Source organism: Copadichromis virginalis, linkage group LG9 (genome assembly GCF_057382275.1).
Source record: "Copadichromis virginalis isolate Kocher_CV1m ecotype Utaka linkage group LG9, C_Virginalis_male_GT1.1, whole genome shotgun sequence".
Taxonomy (NCBI): Eukaryota; Metazoa; Chordata; class Actinopteri; order Cichliformes; family Cichlidae; genus Copadichromis; species Copadichromis virginalis.
The window spans coordinates 22,069,404-22,090,013 of record NC_140626.1 but is presented as its reverse complement, the minus strand read 5'-3'; the positions used below and the strand labels follow the sequence as shown (position 1 = coordinate 22,090,013).

The 20,610-nt window shown below is 40.2% G+C and overlaps 2 protein-coding genes across 2 annotated transcripts; one reads left to right on the top strand and one right to left on the bottom strand.

Moving 5' to 3' along the window:
* On the bottom strand, positions 1–2,627 carry LOC146701835 (transmembrane protein 236). The gene is made up of 4 exons (XM_085469212.1): positions 2,356–2,627; positions 2,049–2,121; positions 1,236–1,359; positions 1–698 (listed from the first exon to the last, which is right to left on the bottom strand). Exons 1-4 carry the CDS (start codon positions 2,625–2,627, stop codon positions 1–3), a joined length of 1,167 nt encoding a protein of 388 aa, XP_085325338.1.
* A 2,255-nt stretch (positions 2,628–4,882) lies between these two features.
* hacd1 (3-hydroxyacyl-CoA dehydratase 1) lies at positions 4,883–20,554 on the top strand. The gene is made up of 7 exons (XM_085468208.1): positions 4,883–5,121; positions 8,559–8,676; positions 9,707–9,725; positions 9,841–9,929; positions 10,188–10,309; positions 16,455–16,633; positions 19,187–20,554. Exons 1-7 carry the CDS (start codon positions 5,003–5,005, stop codon positions 19,267–19,269), a joined length of 729 nt encoding a protein of 242 aa, XP_085324334.1. The 5' UTR covers positions 4,883–5,002; the 3' UTR covers positions 19,270–20,554.
* Positions 20,555–20,610: the final 56 nt, after the last annotated feature.

Genomic DNA, 20,610 nt, shown 5'->3' with positions numbered 1-20,610 from the left:
TCAAAAAAACATCCTCTCTGTGTTGAAGACCTTCAACTTGGTCATAAAGTTGAAGTAGATGAAGGCCAGCGAGACCAACAAGTTCTTCATCAGATAGAGGATGGGCGTAACAAAGCCGAAGAAGGCAATGAGGCCAACGCGCACAAAGAAGAAGGGTAAATCCTGCAGGGCTACTCCTAGGGAGGAAAGCAGGGGGCTGTGGGGCATGACCACCACACGCAAGCATGATAGGTAGCTGAAGATATAGATGGGAAACACCCAGCCTGAGTAGTAGACCAGAGGATGTCCTGCCACTCTCACCATCTCCACCGTATCCATCCAGAACATAAAGCTGTCCACAAACACGTCTGCACGGGCATCAGTGGCGCACAGGAATCTCAGAGGCCCAGTGTATGCATAGGGAGATATGTGGTACGGTGTGGTGCTTCCTGATGGTTCACTCAATCCAGACATGCCATATGGCCTCCCATTGTTACCTGGTATGCCCGGTAGCGTCCCATTGGTCTCTGGTCGAGCTCCTGCTCCGTTCTGGCTCCTGTCATTGAGCTGGTTTGCTCCTGGTTGCATAGGAGTGGGCACACCTTGCCTGTGCACAGCTGGCCCTGGCACAGCTGGAGTGATAGGTGTTACTGGTGCTACTTGTTCCACATGTGTGAGGACAGTGGAAGGGATGTCAGCATCTCTTTCGGTGTCATTAGCTGGAGAGAAGAAAAAGAAAACACAATATCTTGGATTATATTTACTTAAGCTGTTTATCATCAAGTGGTGTCGGCCCAGATTTACAAAGAGACAGCTGAAGGCTATCAGACAAATAATGTGGCTCACAGATATAAACATTAATCTGCTGTTTAGACAGAGGCAATAAATCAAGAGATCGCTCATTCAAACGATTTGGGCTTTGAAGAAATTCATATGAACTGTTTTATCATGTGGTTTTTAAGAAAATATATTTCCCTACTTCTGCCATGTCAGATTCAGAAAAATTTAAAAATATATCCTGCTCATTTCCTCATTTTGGATAAGTGAGAAATGAAGCAGTCCAAAGAAATATCCTGCTCATTTCTTCATTTTGCTCGAGTGATGTATAGAAATGTTCACAGTGTGTTTGCAGTTGCCTCCAAGCTCCTGCAATGCAAAACCCAGCATACTTTACTATACAAGTCTGCAGCAGAAAGTTCAGGATCTACAGCAGTCAAAGAGTGATTTGTGTAATGTGTTGAGAGAGCTGCGCTCACCCTGGCCGGTCAGCCTGCAGTGTCGTATCCTCTCCACAACGTCAATGCAGATGAGCGAGAAGAGGACTAGTGACACGGGGAGCTCAGTGAATGTATCGTGTTTCAGGTTGTTATTTATCTGAACCTGGATAAACAACCGTAAAATTGTTAGCCTGACTGAGTACTGTAATTATTTACTCACTTTTAATCTTTACAGAGCCCACTGGTTCACCTCAATGGTAATAAACATTTTGGGATTTGTCACTTGCAGCGAGGGCATTTGACACAGCCCTAAACAGACGAGTTGCTCATCTTAGCAGAATTTATGGCTCTTATGTTGAAGCCACTAGATAAGCAAAGGTCAAAAGGTTTGCTTAAGCTTTAAAGAATGCCACAAAAAAGGGCAAATAAGGTCTGGGCTGTAGCCAGTTAGGAAGTGAAAATGTGCCTCGTGGACATGATTTGACAAGGACAGCATGGACAGGAAGAGGAACCAAGCTGCTTATCAGTAGCTCCTTATCCATAAGGCTAGATAGTCCTCTCCTGAGATCCATAAGGATTCTCACAGCTCATCACATTTGTTTCAGTGATACTGTGAATCCTGTCATACACCATGTTCCCAAACACAATGTTGTAATAGATATATGTTTAAGTTAATAGCAACTTCTTTGGAGTATAAACACAATCACCCAACATGACTACAAAGGATCTACAATTACAGGTTGAGTCATGTTACAAGTATAGCAACATACAGGTCAAAGTTCATGATCAGAGCAGAGATAAACCTGATATGACAAATGAAAGCAGTGAGAAACAATCTGTTGGGTGTTGTACCTCAGAGCTGGCAATGAGAAAGGCAAAGCAGGGTAATGTGGATAGGATCACATAAACAAGGGTCACTGGCCTCCTGATATAAAGACAAAAAAAGGGCAAGAAAGAAAACAAGGGAGGAAGTTAAAGTCAGTGACAGGAATTGCTAAAGCCTGGTATTAACCAGCCAAGTTCTGTCCAAACCAGTCACAGGCCAGTTCAGCCTCAAACCAGCTGATCATGTCTCGGTCCCGTAGGACAGCACTGGGATCCCAGCTGCTGAGCATACACAACTCGGACCAGTTCTCAATCTTCATTCTGAGAAACTCACCACTTCTTCCTCCCTATGAGAAATTTCTTCTTCATGAAGACCATATACTTCAGGGGTACCCAGACCAGCAGGGCAGTGGAGGTCACATAGGCAATAGAGGAGGCCACGATCAACCAGTAGGCAGTGCTGCCGTCTCCGGGGGGTTGTGCTGATGTTTTGACCTTTGCAACGATGACAGCAAACCTCTGCATGACGATGAAGAGTGGCACGCACAGGCCTGCAAACTGCAGCACCTCGCACAGGGCAAACTTCACCGTCCTCCCTGAGCCCATCCTGTGGCAGCTCACAAAAAGAAAAAGAAGGGAGGGAGACAGGGGCTGTTGTCGCAGTGAGGCGACCCCTGTCCCTCTGAGGGCTGGTCAGGCCTCGGACCTCTGCATTGTCTGCCTCCACTAGCATTTTCCACACACCACAGCCCTGGCTCTCTGCTCACCCAACTGCTTACACTGCACTAGGCATTGTGTGCCTTGGCGTGGCGGTGATGTGACCGGCCCTTTGCTCTCTTTTGATACAACGTACAAACAAAGTTCGTCTAACTTTACACCCTGAAGGACATGCATGTGACACAGCAATCGCTTTGGGGCAATCCGAGGTAAAAACAGCATCTCAGCCAGTGTTTTTCAGGCTTATCACATCACAGTCCACACAGCTTTAATGATGTGTACCTTGTATTCTTCCTGGGAATTCTCCAAATATAAGAAACACAAGTTAATTACTCCCACAGTATAATCAGCATCCCAGGACTACTGGCTGTAACCCAAGAAACAAGATACCACTAAAAACACATCGACTCCTCTCATGCTTATATATCACCATCTAGTGGCAAAGTGTTCTAACTGCAAAATTTTGGAATCCACACTGTTTTGTAACAATTGCAAATGCATTCGTGCTTTGAAATTGCTGTCAGTTCAACATGTTATTGTTCATCAAATTCAGGCGCTTGATTATGATTTGTTGCATCATAATAATAAGCGACATGAGACTTTTTTCCCCACCAAAGCCCAGCTAGAACTTTACCAGTCAAAAGCATTCATGAAGTAATTTTATCTGTCTTTGGTTCTAAAGCCATCAAGCCACAGTATCTGCTATGCCACAGACCAATATCGCTGCATAAAAGTGACGACGGAGTAAAAATGTTGCTGAATTGTTTAGATTTGTGTCTGCAAAACCCACACAGCTGGACATTGTGCCATTGCTGTCTTCAGACGTGTGAACACTTGATCAAGTAACTGGATCAGGATTAGATAATCTGGACTATATTCAGTGCTGTCTTCGGTTTGCACACATTTCTACGTGGTGTCATTAGAAGAGCTAATTTTAGATTCTGCATCGACGCGGTTTCTGAAGCAGTTCCTTCATGAGAGCACAACTCAGTCCAGTACAGGCTGATACCTGTATACTCCCAAGCAATTACAGTCCTGTGCAATACCAACGAAATTTGAAACGATTCAAAATGTTGTATCTTAATAATTTAAGTACTTCATCAAATTATTGATTATCAACAATAAATAAAGAAACTGTGACCCCAGAGCTCAAAGTCAGTAAAACTGTTTTTTATTTGCATTTGTATAGGATTTTCTTAAAATCCTGAAGATCAAGGCTCACATAGCAGATAGCAGATACAGTCGCTATCTAATCAGGGCTGGTTTTGGCAACTTGCCCCATTGGAGTATGTCAAAATGTGCTTGACATGTGGTGAAACTGTGGCCTGTCAGTCAAGGCCAAATGTATGATACTGCAAATTTTGGTATCCATACTTTGGTAATACCAAGTAAATACAAGGCCAGTGTTGCCGATACCAATAGTGTTACTGAGACTCATGTAGGGGTTATGTAGGGGTGAACAGTGTGTTATGATGACATGAATCATCATCAGTTTTTAACTTCTGATCACATTTTAATTACCACTAAATCACTTTGATTTATTACATCAATAATTAGTTAATAAAACTAATAAACAAATTTGAGGTATACTGAACACAATTCAATGGGATATATACGTAGAGCAAGGGGTGTGAAACATAAGGCCTGGGGGCCAGAATCAGCCAAGCAAGGCCTCCAATCCAGCCAATGGGAAGGCTTGGGGAAAAAGTAACCATCAGTTCATAAATTTCGGACTTATATTTTTCATAGGTTTTCCTATATTTTCACAGGTTTTACAGCTTTTTCTACTGATAAACACTTTGGCCATGGCCATTTACAACACATTTATAATTACATTATCTATGTCTGCAATTTTACACCTTTACTTCTTGCAGTTTAAGTCCAAACAATCATCCTGACAGGTCTTTGTCATTTGCTACAACATTTCTTCATCGTGTAGAAAAACTGCTCTTCTTTGTCTTATGTGATGTTATCTAATTTATAAAAGTTATACCTAAACTTGTTCACGCTGAGCTGAAGATTGGGGTGAAAATAAGCCTGAATTTCTATAGTTGCACCAACTGAGCCGTGACAAGCCGGCTTTATTTCACTAGTCTTTGCCTCACCGGCAGGCCACGCACTTGTTTCACTAGTCCCGCGAGAGGGGGATCCATGGGCGGATAGCTAGATAGATGGATGGATGGATGGATAACCCCGCTGCTCCCCTCCCTACTAGCCCCAGCTGTCAGCTCCCTTCCTGACTTCCCCACCCTGCCCCCGGTACCATGGCGTCCAGCGAGGAGGACGGCACGGTTGAGGAGAAGGAAAACAACAACAAAAAGAGAACGAAAAGCACCCTCGCTACCGCATGGCTCACTTTCTACAACATCGCCATGACCGCCGGGTACGTGCGTTATTCCGCCCCTGTCGCCTATTAATAAGAAAGGCAGTGAAGTTATAGCCGCTCCCTAAAAAACCGTAAGCGTGTGTTGCTGTTTATAGGACTGCGTCTCCGCCGAAAGTGCCTGTTCAGCTCGCTTGGATTTAGCAGTTCGTCGTCGCAATTGAGTTTGAGCAAGCTTTAGCGGTCAGTTTGGTAGTTTCTACGAAGAAACGAGCGACCGTTATTTGTCTCGAGTGTTGGAAAATGAATGAATGGTGTTTGGTGAAAGTGGCAGGCTGGCGCAACAGCCGTGTCCAAATAGGGCTGGCTGCATGGTGTCAGCGTCAAGGCCCACAGTGCGTCCGACAGTTGCAGTGATAAGTATAGCCGGACCGCGCTGACACTGGAGCTCAGGTCTGGGACAGTGAAGTGCTCAATGGGCACATTTTTAATAACAACAACGTTTGTGTGAAGAGAGCTTCCTGTGTTGTGATAAAGGACAAACACATGAGAACTTGAGAATAGCGGAGGTGTTGGGGTCACTGGATCAGTGGTGACTAAGCGCTTCCAGTTTGGCGCATGGCTTCAGGTACTGATCACTTTAATAATAATAATAATAATTATAACACGAAATAAAACAAGAATATATTTGTGCACATCGTTGTGACTCTGTCCAACTTAGTAACTTGTTTTTCATGTGTTAGTCAAAGATAAGTAAAATTGCAGCTGTCCAAATCTACTTGGCCCTATGTGGAAAACATTATATACACCCCTCCTCCCTCTATTATCCTCTTGATACATTATGAATTAACTGTGAATAACCCCATTTAAAAAAGAAAATCTGAGTTCAGTTTCACTACCCAAACCCAGGCCTGATTACTGCTAGATGTGTTGGATCAAGAAATCACTTAACTATAAGCTGTCTGACAAAGGGAAATAGGCTAAAAGATCTCAGATAGCAACGAGTAAAGCCACAATCTACAGAAACGACTGACAAACAAAGTAATTGACATCCATCAGTCTGGGATACAAAGTAATTTCTAAGGCCTTCGGCGTGAGAGCCATTATACGCAAATGGAGAAAACTTGAAACAGTTGCAAACCTTCCCAGTAGAGGTCGGCCTACCAATATTACTCTAAGAGCGCACAAGTGACTCATCCATTAGGTCACAAAAGAACCCAGAACATCTACAGAACTGCAGGCCTCACTTCAGTTAGGGTCAGAGTTCACGACTGAACAATAACAAAGAGGCTGGTCAAAAATGGCATCCATGGGAGAGTTCAAGGAGAAAACCACTGACGACAAAGAAAGGCTCATCTTGCCTAAAGTAACAGTGCTTTGCATAAAAAGAACATCATAGCAACAGGTGGTGGTAGTGTGATGGTCTGGTGCTGCTCTGTTGTTTCAGCACCAGGACGACTTGGTGTAATTGATGCTTTCTATTAGAAAATCCAGAATGAGAATCTCCAACCATTAGTTCATGGCTGGAAGCTCAAGCTCCCTCGGGTTATACAGCAGAAAAATGATCCTGGTTTTGGTGTGGTCTAGTCAAAGCCTGAACTGAAATCAGTTTGAGATAGTTTGGGATCATTATGATACACGGTTTAGGGTCCAGTTACTTTTTCACATAGGGCCGAGCAGATTTGGATAGCTTTCCCCCCTCGTAATAAATAAAATGTCATCATTTAAAAACTGTATTTTGCATCTTCTCTGTGTTTCCTTGTCTAATATTAAAATTTGTGACAAATATGCAAAAAATAGGAAATCGGGAAATGGGGTGAATTCTTTTTCACAGCACTGGTGTTGGTCTAGAACGTCACAGCTGGTGCGTCCTCAGTGAAAGGTGCATGACATCAGGGAAAGACGTGTACACACAAACATAGGTTTTCCTTATGAGGACATTTAGCGACAATATGCATTAAGAAAGCTTCACTTGCGCTCCGCTTATCAGTATGAGATCCTTTTTATAAATCAACTTAAATGGACTCACTGGTGGCTATAAACAGCTGAGTGAGGATGCTTCTTGGCTGCTCATCCTATCTACTGTGCAGGATTTTTTAAAGTTTTTTTATATAACATTGCAGCTGGATTTATTTTTTATAATATGTTGTTTTTTTTAACATGCACATGCAAGACTTGTGAGTTCTTAGAGGTTTTTTATTCATAACTATTATTAGAACATGTATTAATAGAGCTATTGTGTTCTACAGTTGTCTCATTCCTAAATTAACAAAAAACAAAGCTCATTAAAGTGTGTATCCTGTTTGTTTTTTGTTTTTGTTTTTTTAAATGCCCTAACCCTTGACTGAATTCAAAGATTTAATCCAATTTTTTTTTTTAGATGTTTTTCTTTATTTCAAATTTTATTTGTCAGGGAAAATCTTCTACTCCCTCACATCAGAAAGGAGACAGTTGGGGTGGTTTGAGCATCTGGCTAGGATGCTTGCTGGTCCTGGTCGAGCTGTTGGGGTCTTGTCCAACTGGGAGGATGCCCTGGGGCAGACTCAGAACATGCAAGAAGGAGAGAAGGGATCAATCAAAAGGAAAATCCTGTTTTTCTGTGGTTTTACTTACACATAGAGTAAAGCTGGTGTGTCGCAGAGAGAGTTTGTAGCTGCTGCTATTCTTTAATATTTCACTGAAAGTGCCGTTACAATTGCCTGATGTAAAATGCTGCAGCTTTGGTTTGCTTTCTCAAGCTATTCCATTTTGCCCTCTTTATTATTTTGATTTTAGTTGCCAGTTTATTTATTCCAGTGCTCACTTTATGTATGGATAACTGTCTGATACATGTATACTTATAAACATAATGTAAATTTGTCTACCATCAGAAATTGTGGCATAGCTGTTGAACCGTGGTTGTGGCCTAGTGAAAAACACAAACAGACCAGTTTTATGACAATGTTAGGTTTTTTGTATTTGTCTGGTGTCTCAGTGGAATAAACAGGTAACACCAGATAAATAGAGGCAGTAATGTCTGTCTGTTACAGAATACCTTTGAAGAAAAGTATTTATTTTACTTTATTACATGACATAGTGATTGATATAGTGAAAAGCAGCATTTAGTGAGAGAATTTTTATCAGCTTTGTAGCCCAGTATGTCAGCATGTACTGGGAATTCCTTGGTTTCAGTGACAAGGTTAGAAAATGTTAATAATTTTTTTTAGTTTCATTCAGTATTTATGTTGTTTAAATTCCCAAGTTTTTTCCCTTTAAATTTACATCTCAAATGTGTTATTATAAGTTTCCTGTTCTATTCATATTGTCATCCTCAGTTTGATGTTATTATGAGGTGACTAAATGACTTAAATTAGGTTTAAAAGATTATATTTCCAGTTGTGTCACAGTTATTTTTGTTTGTTTTTTCCATTGCAGAAAAATGTCTGTCCTTTACACTAATTTTCTCCTTTCACATTTCAGTTGCACTGAGCGGTTGTGTGATTTTTATTTGTCTGCAGGTGGCTGGTTTTGGCCATGGCAATGACACGCTTCTACATACAGAAAGGCACACACAAGGGTCTGTACAGAAGTATAGCAAGGACACTCAAGTTTTTCCAGACCTTTGCATTAGTTGAGGTAAGACTTTTAAGTCTTAGAGACTGTGTGGAAAAAAAAAAAAGAATTTCGGCCTGAAAATTGAAGAAAATGCATAACTTTATAGTTAATGGCCAGCAGGGGGCAACAGGTGGTAAAAAGCTATCGGTCAGTATATAAGTCTACGAGAAAACAACCATACTACTCAATTTTTTTTAAAATGACCTACTTAAACATTTATATCTTGATTTTTATGGTTGTAATCATCAGTTTTAAGGCTTGTCAACAGGGATATTAAGACCGATGCTAGCTCTGATGTTAATATTTGGTTATTTTGATATTTCAATTGATATTTTATACATTAACGGATTACTCTAACAGTTGTTATATGCAGTTATTTATTTGTTCACACTTGTTGTTGCGTTTGTGGCGTTCAAAAAGGGAAGATGCCCCCTGGTGGACAAACTATGAAATGACAACATCCTTAAGATAATTGAAGGGTGTTTCTCACTATTTTCTTTGCTTTAAAATTTCTCTGTTATAAATGCCAGTAAAGATAGATTAGTAAGTAGCTTATTTTGGCTGATAATATTATCCTGCCAATAAATCAGCTGAGCTATAATAAATAGACAATAGAGCAGGAGGGTGTAGCTTTATTGTCCTTGACAAATAGCTACCTAATAGGTGTGCAGTGTTCTTTTTTATATAATGGCAAGTGTATTTTGTCGTAAGCCTGTTTTTCGCTAGCCAAAACTATCATCCCAGTAGGATGAAAGTTAGTGAAGGATGCACTTTGCTAACAATGTTTTAGCTGGACAGTTTACCATCTTTTGTTCAAAGATGTTCTTGTCTGGTTTTAAATAGCCGAAATAGCAAATGGAAAGTTTCAGAATTAGTCCACAGACCATTGGGTGACACAATGGTGCCATGTCCATCTTTGATTTACAGTCTATAGCGTTTCCTGTCACAAGTGGGACTTTAGTGAATTAGTGAATTTAAAAAACAAATACTTTTTTCTTAGACTTTAACAAGGCAGTCATTTTTACTGCTGTTTGTGTTGCTTGTCTTACAGGTGGGACATTGTGCCATTGGTATGTGACAACTTACATGAAAATATTTGGCTAATTTGTACAGATTCAGATAAATTCCCTCATCTGGCCATGTATTTATTGGTGATTTTTGTTTCTTACTTTGGCTGTGTTGCAGGAATCGTGAGGACTTCTGTGATTGTAACTGGGGTTCAAGTGTGTTCGCGGATTTTCATGGTTTGGTTCATCACCAACAGCATCAGACAGGTGACTTTTATGATAAACCGCAACTCCGTGACTTTTTACAATTGATCAGTCTTTAGTTGACAGATTTCACCACAGTACTCTTAACCTCCACACACTGTATGTATTGTCACAACTATTCTGGAACACAGTCTGTCCAGTTGCTTTTTTCCCCCCACATAAAAATCGTACTTTTCTCATCTTTTTGCCTGTAAGAGCTGCACCTGTCAGGTTTGAAGCTTCTTTTAACTCTTTATTTTTTGCCATTTTCCTGACTTAAAGATCCAGAGTGAAGAAAGCGTAATCCTATTTCTGGTTGTGTGGACGATGACAGAGATTATCAGATATTCCTACTACACATTCAAACTGCTCAACCACCTGCCGTACTTCATCAAATGGGCCAGGTGGAGACACCGTTAGCTGGGGCTGGGATGAGTTTGAATTGTCTTTCCTGTTTCGGGACACTGTCTGAGCATGTCGGCCTAATCCGGTGAATTCACCTCTGGCATGCTTTCTTGGCCTTGTAGCGCCGCGCGTGTATTAAGTATCTGTCGTCTAATACAAAGAGGAGTCGCATGTGTGTGTTTATTGATTAGCACCTCATTAGCCATTCTGTTTGTGGTCAGTGATCTAACCACTAACACAGCACTCTGAGGAAACAGGAAAAGGTGAAATGCTTGTTTATCTTTTGGTTTTAACTTCTGCCTAAAACATAAAGAATTTCTGAATAAGTTTAGTTAGTTGCTGAAAGAGGCTGAAACCAGGCATTTTTTGTGAAAGAAATATTCTCAGCTGTAGTGAAATATAATACCTGTCTTGTGTTGAAGGTAGAGCTGGGCGATATGAGATTTTTTCATATCACGATATGTTTTTTTCATTTCAGGCGATAACGATATCTATCACGATATAAGCCAAATAACTATATTTGTAAGATTTAAATGTGCCGTTGCTCACAAGTAAAATGTTAAATAATCAGCAGCTTGTTTTTATTTAAATATTTATTTCCCATAATAAGTTCAACAGGGTAGATGTACTTAAGGAACATGAGACTTTTTCAGATAAATAAAGGCAAATATTGCAAACTACACAAAAGGCAGCCGCTAAAGCGTTTAAGTTTCAAAATAGGACAAACGAAACAGACTAAACTGTCAATTCCACTTAGAAACAAAATATTAATTCTAAAAATAAATCTTAGTTTGTTTTACAGAAGATCAGACAAAACTGACTAACTTTTGTCAATATCAAATAAACTGAGCACTAAAAGGAAATTCTCAATCTCTCCTTGTTGTATAGCTTAGCTTTTCAAACAGTTTTAACAGTTACTTTAGTCTGACAAAAGCCGAATGACGAATTAGCGCTTCCAGTCAGAGACTGAGGCTACGTCCACACGTACACGGGTATCTTTGAAAACTGAGATTTTCCGTTTTCGTTTTAAAAAATAATCCCGTCCACACATAAAGGCAGAAATGAAGGAAAACGCTGCTATGAACATGCCAAAGCAGCAGGTGGCGCTAGATTCCTAACCGTGCCGAAATGTTGGCCAATCAGAAGTCTAGAAGCCTCGGTGGGAAAAAGTAAACAAAGCTGGGGCATAGAAGCAGAACCGAGTTGTATGTGTGGACGGACAGTAACTGTGTGTATATGTAAGCATTTAAACACTGCAGAGAGTAGAATTAACAGTAACAGTATTGTAGAAATTCATTTCACCGAAACAATAACGTGGCGCACAGTGTGACGCATGCACCAGTTTATTGTATTTCCAGACTTGCTTTCGGCACAATTTACAGTGCACGCTACTCTATTTTTTGTCAGACTTGAAATAGCCGAAATACCTTCACACTACGGAACTTCTATGGCTCTTCCGTTCGACAATCTCTCCGGCATTGGAACCATCATCTTTTTTCTCTTCGGTCACGCTCGGTTGATTTTTCTAGTCGGCACACTCATTTCCTCCATTACCTGCTGGCTACTTCCCAAACAAACACACGTGCGGCTTGGCACTTGTGCTGTACGTAACAAGCCACGCGACGTGACGCTGCGGCTGTGATTGGTTCGGCTCTGCGCTACTTAATTTGGATTGGCTGACCTTTTTTTTTTTTCTTTGAGGACAAGAGCGGCGAGGTCTATCGCGATAGTTTAATTTCTCTATCGAGTAAACGTTATATCGCGATACATATCGTTATCGTTCTATCGCCCAGCTCTAGTTGAAGGCAGAGTACTTGTGATGTGTCGTTCTGGCCTCGAAGCAGCTCACCTGAAACTGGAGTCGTTAGTAGAAACGTGAGCCGTCCCCACTGAAGGCTGTCCAGCGCGCAGGCTCGGCATCTTAATTTTATTTATTCTTTCTGCTTCGCTGTGTCACGTGATTCTTCAGGCGGTCCATCTAATGCCAGCCACTCTTTTGTTTCTGCTCTGGATTCTTGTGCTCTTGAATGGCACCCTTCGCCTCCCCGCCCCCACCCTTCACGTCTTTCTTTAAGCACGGAGGAGACGACAGGCCCCTGGCAAGGGGCTCATGTTCAGCTGCTCCTGTTTTTAAGACCATCTGTTTTGGTCACGGAATGTTCACCCAACATTTCTCTCATCCGCTGAGACGCTCCCCCGAGCCTTTGCTGTGGTCCCCACTAAATACAGGAACTCTATAGTCCTGAGTCATGGCATATCATTTGGTCCTGGAGAGAGCTGCCATCATAGGAAGAGGCATGCTGTCTCACTGTTATTTGGGGCGGTGACGAGAAATTAAGTTGGTACTTTGTGATTAACTTAGTTGTGTGCAGGAGTTCTACCGTTGGTTTTTCAAGAACACAGTGTTTCCTTGCTGCTGGGTCTTCTTCCTCTTTTCTCCCATTATCCAAAGGAGTTCTGCAGGGCTCCACATTAGGTCCATTGCTCTTTTCTCGTTACATAAAGAACCTTTGTGATAATTTATCAAATGCTGCTTTCCATCTTTATGCAGATGATACAATTATCTGTTGTTCATCTCCTTCAGTAGCACAAACCCTATAATTCTGCAGTCTGCCTTTGATGTTGTTCAGTCCCATTTAACTCAACTTAAGTTGGTGTTAAATCCAGAGAAATCCAAGTTCATGTTATTCTCAAATGGCAAAGAGTTGTTAGCTACGTCTCCTAAGAGACATAGACTTTGTATATTCGCAGACTCTCCCATTAGCTGATCTTTATCTATAAATCTTTGCTTGGGCTAGTTCCCTCTTATTTATGTGTTTATATGTGTAAAAACCACAACCAGTGCAGCCTTCATTCTCACAATTTAATACAATTGATTGTCCCAAAAATCAGAACAGAATTGGGGAAAAAGGCTTTGAAATACGTTGCCCCTGCTTGCTGGAATAATCTGCAGAAGGAACTGAAATTATCGAGAGAATAACTCTTTTACTCGGTGTAATTGTTTTTAATGTCGCTCTTAATTTGATCTGTTTTTGTATATTTTTCACATGTTCGTATGGGATATTGTATTTTTTTATGTTATATACTTATATACATGTATTTTGACTTTTGTTGCCATGATGTCAGGTCTCTCTTGGAAATGAGATTTTTAATCTCATTGAGATTTTACCTGGATAAATAAAGGACTATTAAGTAATAAAATACAAACAGCCTCTTTCTTAGGCACTAATATCTTTTTTTTCTCAATTTCCAATATATTATGACCAATTTGTCACCACATATTGATGTGGTTACTATTTTTTTTTCCTGTGCATAGATTTAATGTCAGTGTTGCTAAAAACATCCTCGCACTTTTTCAGTTCTTATTTACTATATCATCACTACTGTAGCCTCTTCCTGATTGGCTGCTTTGCTTCATAAGGTCACAGTTCTGTATACGGTATGCAACTGAAGTTGTAATTGGACGGCATAGAATACATTTTTATTGCTATGAAGATGATACCCAGCTTTATTGATACATGAAGCCAGATGAAACACTCTGACTTAAACACATAAAGACTGATGACCTCTGATTTCCTGCTTCCAAATTCATAAAAACCTGAGGTTATTGTATTCTGTTCTAAAAATCTTAGAAATATCTTAGAAAAAAACAGATGTTTACTCTGGATGCTGTTAGCTTGACCTCTAATAACACTGTGAGGACTCTTGGAGTCGTTTTTGAACAGGATATGTCCTTCACTGAGCATATTAAAGAAATATGCAGGACTGCTTTGTGTCATCTGCACAACATCTCTAAAATTAGAAACGTCCCGTCTCAGAGTAGCGCTAAAAAGCTAGTTCATGCATTTATTACTTCTAGGCTGGACAATTGTAATTCGTTATTATCAGGCTTTCCGAAAAACTCCCTGATACAAAATCAGAATTGGACTACCTTATTAATTGCTTTGAATCTGAAATTTACATTTATTTCAGATAACCTGTTAACAGGCCCCAAAGATCAGTATATTACAGAGATTGATTCATTATTTAATTAATGTATTTTTGTGTTGTGTATCCATGTACATTTTCTGGTGATAGATTCAGTCCTACTGAGCGTGGACAGTGTCGGCATTGAACAGATTTCTTGGGCTATTCCTTTCTCTTTAATATACCCCCAAAGTATTGCATGTTATTTAAGTCTGATGATATCCTTCTCCACTTTAAAGTTTTCCTTTTTCACCTCCTGTAGAGAAAACAGACATTTGTGTGATTTGAGGCGTGAGCGTTGTTTGTATCGTTTCCATATTTCTCTTCTGCCAAGCTTCATCTTGTCTGCCAGTGTTTGCACCATATGTTCCTGTGGATATACCGAATCTATACATCTGTTCATTCCAGCAACTTTTTATTTCAGGACTACTTTCTGGGTGCAGTTCAGTCCATATATGCTGGACCATATTGGAGCCCAACAAATTTGTCTTGGCCTTGTTTGACCATAGAACATGCTCCCAGTAATCGTCAGACTTTGATGATGTTTAACGTTGTTTAAAGTTGACCTGTTACCCTTTCCTTATTTTCTGCCAGATACATGTTTCAAACTGTTTCAAACAAGCAATTTAGGAAGCTTTTCTCTTCTTGCTTCTTTATGAGAGGGGATATCCCTGATTTGCCTCTGACTGTGAGTGCAGCAGCCCCACCCTCATGCTGCTTAAACTGCTGTTTGTGAGGGGAACCCAATCAGAAGAAAGTTGGTTAAAAGAGTTGCTTAAGAGGTAAAATGACTTATTTGCTATTTTGGTGGATAAACTGGAAGTCCTACTATAAGATAAACAACAACTGTGAGCCATGCAAAGCTAGAAACAAAAATGTGGAGCATAAGAGATCTTTAATCGTTAATCTTGCAATTTCGAGTTGATTTTAGTTGATTAGTCATCTTGCATCATTTTCCATCTTTGTGAAATCTCATATGTTTCTTGCACAATTGTTTTGACAATTCCCTCATGTAATTCTAGGATGTAGATAGACACAGCCCATCCAACAAAGAGAACGTTCTGGTGCTTAGATTGTCAAACATCAGATTTAATCAGGACTGTTTTAGTAATAAGTAGTTTTAAGCGTTTAGCAGTGATTGCAGGTATATTCAGGTATATTGACAGTGAGCTTGAAACAATGCAGTTTTTGACATTTTATTTAAGATTATTTATTGGAGAGGTTTAAGTGACTTCTTTTGTATACCCTCTGTTCTTTGATGACCAGTCTAACCACTAAAATTGAACCTAGTATTTCTTATTCTTGTCTTTTGAGTTGCTTTAAAGAACTTCAATTGGTTTCTTTTATTTACTATAAATCAGATCTGTGGGAATTCATGCAGTGTATTCCCACATATTTGTGTGGGCTTTCTAATCTTAGAAAATTGGATTCAGTTCAATATTTTGGTCATTTTTGTTTGGTAATGTGCCCACTGCAAACAAACAGTGAGGCAAAAGATGCTGTGTTCCTGGTTGTTCTTAACATACCAGTTCACAAATTATAGTTTGGGAACATTAAAGTCTCAGATGTCAGAAGGTTTTTGCACACATGCCAGTTCAGTGGACCAATGTAATTATGCCTTCAGTTGCAAAACTGTGCACTGGCATGAAATAAGGTGAGGAGCTGCTGGAAAGTAATAATGCATATTTTATATCCAGCAGGCAATGAAACATTATTGTAACAACAAATCAGCTTATTACTTAATGCTGGAATATGATCTTATTCTTGACTTTCTCTCAATTAAAATGAACTGCATGAACAAAAAGGTTGATTTTTTTTTTTAACTTTTGCATGTGAACAGCATGAAAGTGTAAAAAGAAAATGATACCTTGGAGTTATCCAGAACCAAAATCACTCAGAGTTCCTGAAGATGGAAAAAATGTGAAAATATTACTTTTTTACAATGTGCTGCTTGACCACCATATCTCTGGAATACCTCGAGGGAAGTTTTATGTCCACAACTCAAGGCAGCTTTTGTTACAGTGTCTGGCCCCTGTGTCAGTCATCTTCCTGTGTTTTCAATATGCATGTGAGTGTATTAACATCCTCTGACTGTCAACTGTCCTAACTGTGTGAGTGCTAAAGTGATCACGCTGCTGGATTTGAAGACATCCATCCTGCTCTTTCTTCTTCCCCCAGATACAACCTCTTCATTGTCTTGTACCCGGTGGGAGTCGTTGGTGAGCTGCTCACCATTTATGCTGCGCTGCCGTTCGTACGCAGGTCTGGAATGTACTCCATGAGGCTCCCAAACAAGTATAACGTGTCGTTTGACTACTACTACTGCCTCATCATCGTCATGCTGTCCTACATCCCATGTAAGAAGCAAATTTCATGCCTACATTGTGCACTTTCAGTTTTGGCATGTAGGTCAAAATCCTGCATGATTTTTAAACTGTATTTTCTCCTGTTGTGGTACAAATAATTCTGCCTGTTCTGCTCAAAAGCAGCTTTTCTGTCCTGTGGTGCAATGTTTGGTGGCATTTTATAATTTGAATAGAATCATCTGTTGTGGTATATCCAATTTTATTTGGAATATACTGTGTGTTCACATGTCGTACATAATTTTGAATATAAAGATCGTTTTTCATAACACAGCTGTCAATGACTCCTTGAAGTCTAGAATCCATAGACTTCACCAGATGTTGTTTTCTCTCATTGATTTGTGATGCTACCTTCAGTTGCTGGTTTTTGTCTTTCTGCATTCATTTAATAACTATTGATCTGAGATTGGGTGACTGACTTGGCCACTGAAGAATATCCCTTTTCTTGGGCTTGAGAAACTCTTGGCTTGCTTTTGCAGTTTGCTTTGGCTTGTTCTCAATTTGCACAGTGAAGCTCTGTCTGATCGGTTTTGCAGTATTTGGCTGAATCTGAGCAGAGAGTGTAGTCCTGTACACTTATTATTCACAGCACTGTCACAAGTCACAGATTAGATTTAAATTTTAATCTAGTCCAATCTGGTCTTCTCATTCATGATTATAACAAGTGGGTTGCAACTTGTTGTAAACTCTGTGTTTCCATCCATGAAGCCATCTCTTGTTCATCGACTTTGATAGTACTCCTACTTTCTCCACACTCTTGACTGAGCTCAGTGTTGTAAAGGGTTTTTCTTAACCATGGAAATAATTCTGCGATCATCCCGTGTAGTTGTTTCTTGTGGTCTTCTGGACCTTTTGATGTTAATGAGCTAACCAATTCATTTATTCTTTTTAAGAATTAACCACATTCTTGATTCGGCCACAAGTTTTTGCTGTCTCACTAATGATGGCCTACTTCACTCTAGGGCTGCCACAAACGATTATTTTGATAGTCGACTAGTCACCGATTATTTTTGCGATTAGTCGACTAATCAGATCATCATCCATTAGACGTAAAACTACAGCTTATTGCACCAGCAGCATCTGCTCTTATATAACTATCATTAGCTTACAGCTTTAAGTGTTTAAGGTCTGTGCTAACTAAAAATAAAGACAAGATGATAGTTTATTAAATTTTAATGAAATTTGCAGATTGTTTCGGTGAAGTTTAATAAACTCCTTGCTATCTAAAATATAACAGGACACCGGAGTATATTCTGGAGCATCTCACACTTCTGATAATCAGCTGTCTGTTTGATGTTTATTCAGCTGTGTAAAAACTATAACTTTAATCTCAGACAAACTGATTTACTCAGGAACAAATAAAATACTAAAAAAAAAAGCCAAACAATAACATTTAAGTTATCTAAGTGACTCATATATATTTAACCTGAGTAGCGAAAGACGGCGGTGGGTTTGAAAACGATTTGCGGGGAGTCCGGTGTTCTCACGGCGCTAGTGAGCCTAGCCCCCGGCTCGCTATCGAGCTAGTGGGTAACAGACGTCTCCGAAAACGTCGGAGCACTTTTGAAAATATGTGGTGTCCTGATAAACTGAGCAGATATTTGAGGTTTACACAGCTACATTCTCGCCTGAAAATATGTTAAACGTTTATTTTGTGACCCAGAAAGAATAATAAGAGTAACATTAAAACTAACTAGCTGCCGCCATTGTTGGAAACTGCGCTGGGCCGCGCTATGAATTCTGGGATACAGCTGCTTCTTCTTCTTCTTCTTCTTCTTCTTCGGGGTTTAACGGTAGCTGACATCCTTGTACATGCAATGCTGCCATCTTCTGTTTCAGTCCGTTATTACACTCTTAAATCCTGCCACTCATTCCTGCGTCTTTTGTGATCGTACAAAGTTTCAAACGACGCGTCGACTATTAAATCAGTCGTCGACGATTTTGATAGTCGACGTAATCGTGACTAGTCGACAAATCGAGGCAGCCCTACTTCACTCCCACTGACATGTCTTTGGTCCTCAGGTTGAGAGTTCCAGTGAAAAGATACCGAATGCAAGTTCAACACCTGGAAGCAACTCCAGGTCTCTTGCCTGCATAATTTGTCATGAAATGATGGGAGGGAGTAAGACTCACTTGTTCATGTACTTTTGAGCCCCTGAAAACATACTGCACTGTATGAAAATGGCTGTAACTGCTCAACAGTTCATGCAAAATGCGTGTCAAATCCTTTGAATTAAAGCTGAAAGTTTTTACTTAAATCCGATGTTGATTATTTGATACAAAACGACAAAAATAGCCTTTGTTCAAAAAAATACGGACCAAATGTCATGGAATATATGGAAAAGTTGTCAGCTGTAATAGGCTCCAGGCTTTGCCAGACCACCCCAGTGGCTTATGTCTGTGAATGCATGTCTTCCCACTGTGCTGCTTCTTATTCAGAATTGAGACCAAGTTGAGAGTTGTGAATTTGTATTTCACTCTAACTTGCTTTCGTTTGTGTTCATCATAGTCACAGTCACCCTGAACACGCTCTCGTCTTTCTCGCAGTGTTTCCTCAGCTCTACTTCCACATGCTGCGGCAGAGAAGAAGGATGCTTCACGGGGAGGTCATAGTGGAGAAGGACGACTAGACGAGCACCACCTCCCACCTTCATTTGAGCCAGCCTGCCCTCCACTTCACCCTCACCTCCACCACCGCTTCATCTTCATCTCTGTCTCACCTTTTAGCACCATCAGCCATTACATTCTTCATTGCACGGGACCTAAAGAACCACACAGCTGACGATGGTTACCACCCAGTGACAATCAGTAATAACGACAAAGCCACGGAGTAAAACCACAGTAGTAATACCACATCTGGAGTGTTTCTTTGCAGGATTCATTCCTATCTGAATGGTAATATTGGAAACATGTTTACAGTCCCAGTGTTGCTGGAGCTAGAGACAGAAGCCTGTGGCGTCACATCTCAGCACTCAGAGATCACGAGTCCTTTATTCACCCACCAGCCTTACTGCATCTTGTTGCACTGAAGCATCGCAGCCTGAGAGAAACGAGCACTGAGCCACAACACTGCACCCCGAAGAAGGAAGAGCCAAATGAGGGGGAGGGGGGTGTTAAATTAGTCGCCTCAATTAAATTCATCATTCAGCCCATGCAATTGGCAGATTAAGTGTATATTAAGTATTTCATATATAAAATAAGCTTTCAAAGCGAGATTATTCATACCTCAACAATAAATCTACATTTGGACAATATGCTGCTTCTTGTGTGTATGTGTGTAACCCTATGTGTAAACGATGCAATGTGAAATGAGCAGTTAATCATATTTCTTAACAGTAATTTATTCGCATACTGTGAGCAAGCACAGCTCCGACTTAACATTGTGTCCGCTTGGCTCAGCTCGTGCTTTCTTTTATGTTGTTCTGATGTTTACTATGTCAAATTAATTTACAAGAGTGCATCTTAAACCAAATTCGAGTCTTCACAAAAGTAGTAACTTCTTTTTTTCTCTATAGGCCGCTGTAGGTATGAGACTACGATTCAAATTTATGTGAGCACTTCAGTCTTCAGTCTCTGTCTTGTTTGTTTTTGAAAATATCCGGTGTCTACATCGATTGGACAGTAGTTAGACTCCCTCCTACCAAAGGTGCTATTGTGAGATCATTTTAGTCTTCTGTGCAGCTGAAGGAGTGACTGTGATTGGAGATGACCTAAAGCAGGAAATCAGGATGTGAAATGACTGAGAGGAAATGTTAGCGAAGAACTGCATAGCCCATGGTTATCAAAGAAAAAAACCTTTTTGCTTGTAATCTGGGTTAGTGGGAAAACAATAAAAGAAAGTTATTTAAGGGAAAAAAACTATAAAAATGTGAAAATACCTTTATGTGCAAATTCAATAAACTAAATTCTACAGTACTGAAGAGTTTTGTGATGAACTTCACTCTGGATCTAGAACTCAGCCACTGAGTACA

Bases quoted from the DNA above. Each gene is read 5' to 3' on its own strand.
- LOC146701835 (XM_085469212.1), bottom strand. From the start codon at position 2,627: ATGGGCTCAGGGAGGACGGTGAAGTTTGCCCTGTGCGAGGTGCTGCAG. The intron at 1,360-2,048 runs GTACAACACCCA...TTGTTTATCCAG, and splicing joins TTCTCATTGCCAGCTCTGAG to GTTCAGATAAATAACAACCT. The intron at 699-1,235 runs GTGAGCGCAGCT...TCTTCTCTCCAG, and splicing joins CTGCAGGCTGACCGGCCAGG to CTAATGACACCGAAAGAGAT.
- hacd1 (XM_085468208.1), top strand. From the start codon at position 5,003: ATGGCGTCCAGCGAGGAGGACGGCACGGTTGAGGAGAAGGAAAACAAC. The intron at 10,310-16,454 runs GTGGAGACACCG...TTCTTCCCCCAG, and splicing joins TACTTCATCAAATGGGCCAG to ATACAACCTCTTCATTGTCT. The intron at 16,634-19,186 runs GTAAGAAGCAAA...TCTTTCTCGCAG, and splicing joins CATGCTGTCCTACATCCCAT to TGTTTCCTCAGCTCTACTTC.